Source organism: Pungitius pungitius, chromosome 16 (genome assembly GCF_949316345.1).
Source record: "Pungitius pungitius chromosome 16, fPunPun2.1, whole genome shotgun sequence".
NCBI lineage: Eukaryota > Metazoa > Chordata > Actinopteri > Perciformes > Gasterosteidae > Pungitius > Pungitius pungitius.
This window is the reverse complement of record NC_084915.1, coordinates 10,288,574-10,300,026: the sequence shown is the minus strand read 5'-3', so window position 1 is coordinate 10,300,026 and position 11,453 is coordinate 10,288,574. Positions and strand designations below refer to the sequence as shown.

Here is an 11,453-nt window from a genome sequence, read left to right as displayed (position 1 = left end):
AATTATTATTGGTTCAAGAGATAAGATGTGAGTCAAGATGCATATATACTTGTGCATTTTAAGAGTTTACTCTGTAATTCTCTGTTGTTGCATTAACTCCAGACTTACAGACGAGACTGAGCAGCAGTGGGAAATATAACATTTTTGAAGCCCATATCTTCTCAGTGTGAAAAAGTCACATTGTCACAACATTTCCATGAATAATTTTTCAAGAGAGGGTTTTTATCTTGTGTAATTTTAATTGGTGTTTTTTTTACTTCAATTTATTTTCTAATTATGGAGCCACTTTCATTGGTAATGGATTGCCTTGGATTTAGTTGACTACTGAACTACACAGTCTAAGCTTCATGTTCATATTCAATTTTTATTACATGGTTATCATAATAATACTATCATTTTTTAGAAGCATGTATTGTATATCCACAATCAAGGATATGTATATGTATGTAAGAATCTTGACTGTTTTTTTTCAGATGCCAAATATAAAGCATGTCTATGAATGAAGCATGAATATTGTTCAAATGGAAACCTAAAATTTTAAGTCATGAACATATTGATTCTTATATTTACATTTCAAGCTCTGCATCTTCAGCATTAAGACGAAGCCAATTCTGAACATTGGTAAAAATGATTCATTTGAATATTTAAAATCTTCTTGAGCTTAGGAGTTCTTGAAGTTGTTCCTTCGGTGTGTTAATGTCACGTCTTTGTAGTTGCTCAATGTGCTATAGTTTCTTATAGAGGTACACAGCTCCAGGTATGTAGCCGTCCTCGTCCTCTGACACCGCTCTCTCCCACTCCTCCACCTCAGCGACCTCTAAACAAGTCCACAGCCCTTCGTCCTCCATCTGCTTCAGCTCACGCTCCAGGGACGCTTTATATTCCACGTTGTCACGGTTACTTCTGGTGGTCATGCAAACGTGGCCACCTAGTGGATCAGGTAGTGATGTTTATGATTGATTACTAATCAACCCCAGTGAGGACGTATTGATTTACAACACAGAATCAGAACTGCAGAAGAGGCAGCATCACACCAATAAAAAGACATTCCCACCTGGTTTGGTGGATTTGCACAACTCTCTGACGACACCAACTGAGACCTGACCAATACTTAGTGCTCCAACGATCACAGCCACATCAAAAAAATCTGCAGGACAAAGTGAAGGGGAAAAGGCGATAAGACAGTTTGCAGCACTAGAAAAAACAACATGACTGATCAACAATATTAAATAGCAGTAAAATCATGAAAGATAAAAGATGTATTCATAATAAGTCAAACGGTGTCTGTTAACCTACCCTGCTTAGGGTCACAGCGACAAATGACCCACGTGATACAACTTAAACCATCAAATGACCCTTTTTACACTACCCTTTTGGACAGGTAGTGGCCCCTCTCCCAGCGTGCACTGCTTCAGGTCCTGGTATAAGCCGCTCTCTCTGGCCATCATCAACATAGCCTCGCTTCCATCGATCCCCACAAAATGTCCAAATCCATGACTCTTCATCTGTACAACACAGACACATTTAATTGTTAAACAATCATACTGGTTAAATCAATTGAGCATTTAAAATGCTGAGTTTGTCCTGTTTTGATCCCCGCATGAAAATGTTGAGAGGAGAGGAAATGATTCTAAACGGAAATAGACCAGACAATACAGCAGTATTATTTCATTGAAAATAATTCTCTTTAGTTGATCTGAATTGAATTTTTCAAATATATAGCCTGTATCTTGCATATTACCTGTCTGGCCACCAGTCCTGTACCACAGGCCACATCCAACACAACAGCTGCTTCACGATCACTGCTGAAGTGGGATGACATGATGTTTGCTGCCAGACTTGGCGCTCGGTAGTCCAGAACAGCCACATCCTGCTCAAACCAGTTAAAAAAAGATAACAGGGGCTTCAAGCGCAGATAAAGAAGGTAAATGTTGTCGTTAAAAATATAGATTTGGCTCGTTTTAAAGGAACTAGAAAACATATTTAATCCCCCCTCTACATTAATATCAGATAGACCAAAAATAATTACAATATTTTTGCTCCTCTTATTTTTCTTCTGTGAAGCTCACCTGATCATAGCTCTCTGCCCAGGAGTTGTAGAAGGAGACCTTTTCTGCTGATAGGGTGCTTTTATGAGCTGATAAGATGGTCTTTTTTACATGTTCGAATGCCTCACCGCCAGCTGCCATCAGGCCAATAACAAACCTGCTCAAATGAAGGAAGAAACCGGGACCATATTGTTAAAGTACTAATAATGACAGATATCAGAACGTTCATTATTTCATTTGAGATCAAGCTGCGAATGAAATGTGCAGCGCGGTTACACTGTGCAACTACTACATCTAGTGGAACATCTGGGCTGCGGTCAAAACGTCAAAGGTTCAGTCCTGATGTCTTTTGAGACCACTTTACCTCGCCCTGGATGGAAACCTGGTGCAGTCACGGACGTATGTGATCGAGGATTCAGAGAGACTTGGGAGCAGACAACAGTCGTTCAAAGTTCTGTCTGCACTTTCACTAACCAGCGTCATAATCATGCGACGGCGGCTCTTAATGACGTCAGTTGTTTTTATACAATTTCTTTTTTGAACACGGACTACAAAAGCAGAGCTAGATAAACTATATATAACTATTTTATTGACATAAATATTATAATGTTCTATGTAAAAGTCCTATCAATTTACATTTACAGTTACATTTGACTTAAAATTACTTTAAAAAGCCAATTTTATTTTGTTAACTGGTGCTTCCTAATGCACTGTTGGCATATGCCAAAAATGTTCCCACAGTGGAACTAAAAGGATATTATATTCTTAAACTTGGACAACACACAAATTTGTAGTTGAATATTTATGTAATTATTATAAATATATCATGCTCTTTGTGTGAACATTTAATTCTTATCTTTTTTGTAGCCGACCATTTAGTGTTTTGGCCCTTTTTGACTTGTGACATAAAACTTCACAGGTGTAAACTCCCAGTGATAAGGTTAATAAATGTCAGACACGGCCACAGAGAGTTGTCTCAAATAGACCAGTAGGCCTACATCTATGTGTGTGTAAGTGTGTGTGTGTGTTTGTGTGTGTGGGGGGGGGGTACTTAGGCACATGATCAAATATTTTGAGCAGCTGGATGTATCCGATAGGGGTCCTTTGGTCCTATTGAATCAATTGGTGTTTTTTTTCTTGACCACGCGGCAACCATGAAGCAGTCACAGTAGGCTGAAGAGCAAAGAATAGGGGGGCTGGTACTGTGAACCTGTTACTACTAGCTCACTTTGAGCATTGATTAAATGTTTTTAATATTTTTGTTGTAGTTTTACTTCATTAACCATTTGATGGTTGGGTCTTAATTGGTGACAGAGATGTTCTTTTATAAAAGAAATACACGCACAATACAATTGGAACTAATTTGGATTTATTAATTTATTCCTTTGGTTGGCCAACAAATGAGTGGAAAATGCAATGGATAATGAATGGTCTATTTGTCTATGACTCCCTCGCCTCATAGAAATATACTTGGAAATTAATTAAATTTATTTTGTAATCATCAATGAGGTTTGGACTTATTTTACATTAGCGTAGTGCTGCATTCATGACCCTCACACCACCTGCCCATTAACGTTTGTAAATGCCATGAAGGCAGCATTCTATCAGATCTGTGCACATGCGCAGTGACTTTCTGTTCCAGGCTGTTATTCGTGTTCCCACCTGTAGAGTGACTTCAGAGTCAAAACAAAACACTTCTGGAAAGTCCTTCTGATATGAAGCTAAAAGCAAGCTAACCCGCTAATGCACGTAGCTACGAGTAACGTTCGCAAAGTTGTTTCCAAGTGGTATTTGAATTGACTTAATTAGTGCATTTTGGTGGATACACTTTATTATGGAGATCTCTCCAAAGTTGCGCTCTTTCTACAACTTCTTCGGGTGCGTGTTTGTGGCATAGCTGAAAAGCTAACGTTTTTCTAGGAATAGCAGTTAGCTTAACGTTGGACCCCCGACACAAAAGTGAGCCTCCTGTGAGCCTTTCCGCACCGCAGACGTTTGTGGCACAACGTTAACTCGCTGGTAATGGACCTCATCTACACGTCTGCTGCATGTTGTATTTAACTAAGAAGCAAGCCAACATTAACTGAAAACTGTTCAGTGTAAAAGCTAAGTTACAGCTCATGGACGTATAAACGTTTTTAGTGACTGGATGCATCACTCTCATCACCTTATTAAACATCCTTTATCCCGTCTTTAAACGCTCCAAATGTGTCTCCACAGGTTTGTGTCGACAGTGGCACCCTGAACATGTCTATCCTGGGATTAAAGAAGAAACAGCCCAAGACTTTCAAAGTCAAAGTTATCACCATGGATGCTGAGATGGAGTTCAGCTGTGAGGTATGGATGTATCGCCGAAGTATGGCCTCGCATAATCTTGCTTGTTCAGCATGAGTTGTTGTGCACAGACGTCTACCTTATGCCTTACGATTTCCACATACACACAAAAAAAGAACGCATCCCTAGTGCAAGAAGTCAAACAACTTTCTTGGAATCGCATCACTCAAGATGAAGGTGATGGTCTAATTGACAGTCACAGTCATGAGCTGATAAGATTTAAATACATGGCAAATGCTGTGTGGTCTCTTGCCTGGTAAATTAGTGCACTGAGTTTTTCCCTTCGTTACGTTCATCTTTATTCCATGCATGGTAGAACACCTTTGCCCTAAGATTTTACAAGCAGCTACAAAACAACACGTTTGCTCACTGGTTTCTATTTCACTTACGGTTTTTCTAAGGTGAAGTGGAAAGGGAAGGACCTGTTCGACCTGGTGTGTCGCACTGTTGGTTTGCGTGAGACTTGGTTCTTTGGACTCAGGTACACCGTAAAGGACACTTACGCCTGGCTGAAACAAGAGAAACGGGTGAGTGAAGCAGTCATCCTGTGAAGGTGAGACTGTCTAAAGACAATTTAGAACAATATGGTACCTGTGGGTACAATGGTTTCCAAAATGTCTGTCTCATCAAGTGCAAACTGTCACGTTTGCTTGACAAATTACAGTAATATATTATTTCAATTGTTTCTACATTATAAGTTGAAAAACAACAATGATTTGACCAAAGTGTCGCAACTAATTAATCATCATGTTACCAATCATGACGTGTCATTCCAGCCTTACAAAGAGTGAGGTCTAATAAACAGGTTATTGTGCATCTTTTGTGTTCACCAAGGTGTTGGACCAGGAGGTTCCCAAGGACTCTCCTATAACATTTCATTTCCTGGCTAAATTCTTCCCAGAAAAAGTAGAAGAAGAGCTGGTCCAAGAGATAACTCAGCACCTCTTCTTCTTACAGGTAATGTAACTGACAGCATTTATTGTAAAATAACATCTGGCCTAGTGATGCATTCATCATACCAATTCATACCAATCCGACACAAGTGTGTGGATGAACTATTATAATCCTTTTATGTGTAAGTCAATGCCAGTCTTGTCTTTAACAGAAAATGACAAATGAAATACATAGATATAAATGTACTAAATTTGTTATTTATTAAAATGACAGCACCAGGTCGATTATTGCAGATATCGGTTCCAGACATTTGAGTCCGTATTGGTATTGATGTTAGTTTTATTCTTATAGGATAATCCATTTCAATTCTTTCAAAACTGAATTAAATAGATGTTTATCAATGTCTTCAAATTCTTGTATAGGTGAAGAAACAGATATTAGATGAGGAGATATTCTGTTCCCCTGAAGCATCTGTTCTCTTGGCATCATATGCAGTCCAGGCCAAGGTAAGAAGGCCATACAAGCAGAATGTTCTTTCCAACATTTGTCGCACCTTCAGTCTGAAAAAAAATATTGTCCTTAAAAGCACCTGAAATTCTGTTTCTTTATGCAAATACATTTTTAATAAAATGGTTGATCATCTTTATGCTAAGAAGCTCTCTGTGTATGAACGCAACAGCACAGATGGGACTCTTTCATGCAAGATGTATACAAATAAATGTATCCCTGGGGGGGCCATCAAAAGACTGCATGATGGTGCAAAACGTGTTTTAATTTTTGCTTAAACAGTAAAAATTGTTTATTTTCTTGTTTTCCGCCATCTTCTCCTTGATCTCATTCACAGTACGGAGACTATGATCCAAACTTTCACAAGCCCGGCTTTCTGGCACAAGATGAGCTTTTGCCAAAAAGAGTAAGTTAATTTCTCTGTGCACATTTCAACTTTTGTGCGTGTGGCATGTAAGGTTTTTCCTCACTGTATCCTAGGTTTTGATGCAATACCAAATGACGGCAGACATGTGGGAGGAGAAAATCACAGCTTGGTATGCAGAACACAGAGGCATCGCCAGGTAGGACTCAGAGAAAAAATAATGAAATTACGCGTTAAGAGAAATGAACCCTTTTTACAAATGTGTCGTTTGTGACGATTTTTCCGTTGAAGTTATTTAATGTATCATGGTTTTGAGTCGTCTTCCTTTGTTTTTAACACTGTCCATCCAGAGATGAGGCTGAGATGGAATACTTAAAGATTGCTCAGGACCTTGAGATGTACGGCGTCAGCTACTTTGCAATTACAGTGAGTACAAATAACTGCCTTGATGTTCTGCATTGTGCTTTAAACAAATGCAAACACTGTCATTGTGTTGGGTTACATTTGTTTTTATACACTTTGACAGCAAAATAAGAGAGACACAGACCTGTTACTTGGAGTGGACGCTCAAGGTCTCCACATCTACAACCCCAACAGCAAACTCAACCCCAACAAATCCTTTCCTTGGAGCGGCATTCGTAACATCTCTTACAGCGAAAAGGAGGTAAAGGCCAGCAGTGGTCTTCAGTAACGACCTGCAATTTACTGTCAATTTGGAGAAAGCAGAATAGCCCTGTCAGAAATGAACCTTTTAATATTCCCATCTCGCAGTTCACAATCAAACCTCTGGATAAGAAGAAAGATGTTTTCAAGTTCTACTCGTCTCAACTGCGCGTGAACAAGCTGGTTGGTTGGCTCTTTTTCATGGAACCATTTAACGACAAGTTAAATGAGACTTATGTTTTTATTTACAAATTGCCTTTGTCTTTAGATCCTGCAGCTGTGCATCGGTAACCACGATCTATTCATGAGGAGAAGGAAGGTGGATTCCATTGAAGTGCAACAGATGAAGGCTCAAGCCAAAGAGGAGAAGGCCCGCAAGAAGGTCAGTGCTCTCTCAGCGCCACTAAAGTAATAAGGTTAACAGATTGAATGATGCACACTATGCATACCATAGTGAGAATTGTCATTGAGGATCCTTGTTGTTTGCCTCAACTCAAATTGAGTTTCACATCATCCTTCTAGATGGAGCGTCAAATCCTGGCGAGGGAAAAACAGATGAGAGAGGAAGCAGAACGGGCGAAAGAGGACATGGAACGAAGACTCTTCCAGCTGCAGGACGAGGCTCGACTGGCCAACGATGCTCTGGTGAGGATGTCAAACTTTACATTCCTGTTGATTACATGGATCGTACAGAGGCACGCTAACCTCTAAACTCCTCCGCAATGTTGAGTATATAACCTATGCTAGTTTTGTAAAAATGCTTTGCAAATGTTTCAATGAATTTTTCACCAGCTGCGATCTGAGGAGACGGCAGACCTGCTGGCAGAGAAGGCTCAGATTGCTGAAGAGGAGGCCAAGCTGTTGGCTCACAAGGCTGCAGAAGCTGAGCAGGACAGGCAGAGGTTAGAGGTCACCGCCATGAAGACCAAGGAGGAGAAAAGGCTGATGGAGCAGAAGATGAGGGAAGCGGAGCAGCTGGCTGTTAAACTGGTGGAGCAGTCTGAGAGAAGGTGTGGAATCATCTTCATTGGTGTTGCTTAAAGCATTTGTTTTAATTCATCATTACTCATTTTCAGGTTTATATATGCATTAGATTGATCTCATCCTTACAAACTAAGTTAAATTAGTGAAAAACACACTTTTAAACATATGTTCCTAACAATGTGTTCCATCGACCTTTTATTCCAGGTTGAAGGAGGCGGATCACCTGAAACAGGACTTGACCGAGGCAAAGGACGCCGAGCGGAGAGCCAAACAGAAGCTGCTGGAGATCACAAAAACAACATACCCTGTACAGTGATGCTACTGCTGCATGTGTGCTCTTTGCGATGCCTAAATGTATATGGTGCATTGTGTTCAGCGTCACATGATGCTACTACTTGACAGCCATTGGCTTTTTTTTTCAGCTCATAGCTGCCTACTCTGCTCCCCCTGCACCTCCTGCCCCTCCTGAAGCCGCTGACATGGCCTACGATTCAGCACCGTCGCGCCTCGACTTCAAGGACTCCGACATGAAAAGGCTGTCGATGGAGATCGAGAGAGAGCGGTGAGAATCAATCCCCCCGCGACAACACGCCACTGACCCGCTCGTGCGTGACATCTTGACATGCGTTGATGCAGGCTGGAGTATATGGAGAAGAGTAAACACCTGCAGGACCAGCTGAAGGAGCTGAAGACCGAGATCGAGTCTCTGAAGCTGGAGGAGCAGCAGCAACAGGCCGGCGTGTACAGCCTCCGCAACGAGGCCCGGGGATACGCGCAGGAGCCCGCCTACGCACCTCACAGCAACGTACGTAGGATCGCACACCACAGGTTCCACTGATTGGTCTCCTGTTCTTGTGACAAAACATTTAGCAGAGCATATCAAAAATATTTTAAAAAACGGTATCCTACATCAGTACTGATTTAATAACCGCTCATTTTGACTTGCATATCACACCACAAATGCACAATTCATTGTACTGACTCCTTCGCCATATTAAACTGCTTGTACTCGTCTTGCAGAGAAACTCTGCGTACATGTCTCAGATGGGCTACTTTGAAGAGGTGTGATCGTGGGCCTGCGACACGAGGAAGGAGGGCACCAGCGGTTGGGATTCAGTGCTTTCTCCACATGTTTGGTTGTCGTTTCCACAAGGCTGAAACTAACCCGACGGACACATTCACCACGACTGTGTGCTATGGAACTTCTTTAAATGTATCCTTGACAACAAACAGCCACTAGTCTGGTTTAAAGCACAGGTCGTACCACCTGCTGCACCACAGCACCTTCCACGTTACTTTATATAGAATGAATACACCAACACTGATGGAGGGCGTGGTGCTGAAGACGGCTGTATTCTTGTGGTTTTAAGGGATACTTAGGTGGAAGATACCAGATATTATATCATAACACAAGTTACACCTTAATGCCTATACATTTACAAGCTTGAGTGTGAGAAGTTTTTATATTGGCTTGAACTTTATTTTTTACTATTATGTTAGGAGTTACTACGGTTCTATTTGCTTTCAATGTGTCTTAGCGTTATAATCTTACAGATTCATTGCCTTCCACCTCTTTTTTCCCCCTCAGCTCATGTACTTCTCAGGGTCAGTGTGGGGGACAATCACTACAGTTAGAAACTAACGGGCTTTCCCTGAACTCTTAGGGTGTCATCGACGTTGGCCTTGTTGAACGTGCTGCTTTTGTTTAACTTGATTAGGTCCAATACTAATTCACATGGTAAAGATTGACGGCGGTGTGTGCAATGTATTTCACAAATGTAGACCTGCATAAAGTAAAGTTTACTCTGTTACACTCCTTGCATCCTCTGAAAAGGGAGAGGCTGAATGCAAAACGCACACACACTACATGTTGTGTATTCGATCGGCCCATTTAATAGACTGAACAGTGCCAATTTGTTTATTTTGGCCTATTGGTTTAAATGGCATTGTGTCAAATGTCTTGTTTTAAACTATTGCATAAGTGCTTCAATTTGTTTATTTATTTGTCCTATAAATCCTTAAATAACATCGCCATGTTTTTCTTGAGGTAATTGGGGGAGTTTAATATGTTCTTTTTCTAGTATTCGATTCTCTTGTCAAATTCAATTCCATTTTTACACCTAAAACAGTATTGTACCCATGGGGACATTTTATTTTCCTCAAATTCGTGCATAGAAGTTAATTGCAACAGTGATCTTACAGCATGCTGACATGGTTGCCTCAAAAAATGTCATAAATGTCATTTGTCAACGTTTTTAATAATAGATTCTTAAGAATCTGCTGTGCAGTTACATCAAACAGTAAAAAACTTGATGGATAAAAAAATAACTAAGCTGGGCCCAGTCTTTGAAATGTTATATTTAATTTCCTGCCACACAGAATGATCATAGGGACCGACCGGCTTGTTTCAAAGCACCATGCAAACAGTGGATCTCTTTCTGGCATTAAAACATGTTAAAACTTCATAAAAGGCCCATGAACCACTTTAACAGTACTCAAAATGTTCTTTCAGGTGCAAGACTGTCAAACCCACACTACAAAAGTCCTGCATTCTAGTTTTCACTTCAAGTTTGGATTAAAAGAGGTTGTCAGCACAATAGACAGAAATTCACTTCAAGTCTTAAATATGGAGTTTCCAATTCTAATGTGATGCTGTATTTTTAAGTGAACATTAAAATATTTTATTGGTTATGTTTCAAGTTTCTGAATCTATAATCTAACCAGTAATATTTTGCCATCGTATATGAGAATGAATTTACTGTGATGTAGAAGTACACTAAATACTATGGTTAGACAAATGTAAGAAAAATTGAATAAATGAGTTATGGGGGAAAGAAAGATTCTGTTCCTATACAAATTGTGCTTTGCTTTGAGAAGTTCAAAAGGTAAAATGCAAATGTGATGTGATCCAACATGTTAAAGACATGGTTTACTGTTGGCATTTGAAAAGCTGTCAGGGACAAATTAACTCTCCAAGTGTGGCGTTTCGCAATAATCTCAAGGTGAAACGCTGATTGCAGTTAAACAGTTAAATCTTGTAATCTTCACAATGAAATAAAGCTGTATAAATGTCTTTTAAGTACAGGGACAACTTGGCATATAGATTAATACAAAGACAATATGTAATTATTAAAGACGCTTACAGGCAAAGAATCCAAAAAGCAGGCCGAACACAGCTAAAGGGACCGAGGTGCCATGAATAGTGACCTTATAACAAAGGAAGGCAGAACAGGTGAGTAGGTGGCGCGCAATAAGGAGGGACAGGTGTAACTGATCAGTTCAAGACTGACAATCAAAAGGAGAAAGAAAGAAAAGACACATAAGTGGTGAACTTCAATATAAAAAAGGAAACTTATACCCAATGATATGACTAGCCTTTATAGATCTACTATTTGGTTTTATTGGCCCCACCATTCTTAAATTCTCGTTTGATTGATACCAAATTGTGTTAGTTAAATTATTTCCTAAACCTTGGTGTAAAAATGGTTTGATTGTAAATATTTAGCATGTGAAATTGGGACAAGCAGGACCTGAAACATTGATTGTCATTTAATCACATTTTCATCACCAACCATGGGAGGGCAGTGTTGAACATCAATCAAGTGTTTACATTGAAATGACATTGGTTTTCACCACTGGGTCAGTGATAACTTTATTTA

At 39.9% G+C, this 11,453-nt stretch overlaps 2 protein-coding genes across 4 annotated transcripts; one reads left to right on the top strand and one right to left on the bottom strand.

Annotated features, from left to right (window-relative positions):
* Positions 1 to 267: 267 nt before the first annotated feature.
* On the bottom strand, positions 268 to 4,890 carry mettl27 (methyltransferase like 27). 2 transcript variants are annotated; one of them, XM_037467260.2, is made up of 6 exons: positions 4,772 to 4,890; positions 2,070 to 2,205; positions 1,742 to 1,870; positions 1,370 to 1,505; positions 1,055 to 1,147; positions 268 to 928 (listed from the first exon to the last, which is right to left on the bottom strand). In XM_037467260.2, exons 2-6 carry the CDS (start codon positions 2,187 to 2,189, stop codon positions 726 to 728), a joined length of 681 nt encoding a protein of 226 aa, XP_037323157.2. In that variant the 5' UTR covers positions 2,190 to 2,205; positions 4,772 to 4,890; the 3' UTR covers positions 268 to 725. The 2 variants fall into 2 exon arrangements, with proteins under 2 accessions (XP_037323157.2, XP_037323156.2); XM_037467259.2 differs by lacking the exon at positions 4,772 to 4,890 and adding an exon at positions 2,413 to 2,532 and having other exon boundaries at positions 582 to 928.
* nf2b (NF2, moesin-ezrin-radixin like (MERLIN) tumor suppressor b) lies at positions 3,689 to 10,630 on the top strand. 2 transcript variants are annotated; one of them, XM_037467251.2, is made up of 17 exons: positions 3,689 to 4,067; positions 4,283 to 4,385; positions 4,784 to 4,909; positions 5,217 to 5,339; positions 5,699 to 5,782; positions 6,121 to 6,189; positions 6,264 to 6,346; positions 6,498 to 6,573; positions 6,674 to 6,811; positions 6,919 to 6,993; positions 7,079 to 7,192; positions 7,333 to 7,455; positions 7,603 to 7,820; positions 7,999 to 8,101; positions 8,217 to 8,356; positions 8,431 to 8,599; positions 8,815 to 10,630. In XM_037467251.2, the coding sequence occupies exons 2-17, from the start codon at positions 4,296 to 4,298 to the stop codon at positions 8,860 to 8,862; spliced, it is 1,779 nt and encodes a 592-aa protein (XP_037323148.1). In that variant the 5' UTR covers positions 3,689 to 4,067; positions 4,283 to 4,295; the 3' UTR covers positions 8,863 to 10,630. The 2 variants fall into 2 exon arrangements, with proteins under 2 accessions (XP_037323148.1, XP_037323146.1); XM_037467249.2 differs by having other exon boundaries at positions 4,269 to 4,385.
* Positions 10,631 to 11,453: the final 823 nt, after the last annotated feature.

Coding starts and splice junctions, on each gene's coding strand:
- mettl27 (XM_037467259.2), bottom strand. CDS start 2,531: ATGACGCTGGTTAGTGAAAGTGCAGACAGAACTTTGAACGACTGTTGT. Junction 2,206..2,412: donor AGGTTTCCATCCAGGGCGAG/GTAAAGTGGTCT, acceptor TCATTTGAGCAG/GTTTGTTATTGGCCTGATGG. Junction 1,871..2,069: donor GGGCAGAGAGCTATGATCAG/GTGAGCTTCACA, acceptor TGGTTTGAGCAG/GATGTGGCTGTTCTGGACTA.
- nf2b (XM_037467251.2), top strand. CDS start 4,296: ATGTCTATCCTGGGATTAAAGAAGAAACAGCCCAAGACTTTCAAAGTC. Junction 5,340..5,698: donor AGCACCTCTTCTTCTTACAG/GTAATGTAACTG, acceptor ATTCTTGTATAG/GTGAAGAAACAGATATTAGA. Junction 6,190..6,263: donor ATGAGCTTTTGCCAAAAAGA/GTAAGTTAATTT, acceptor ACTGTATCCTAG/GTTTTGATGCAATACCAAAT.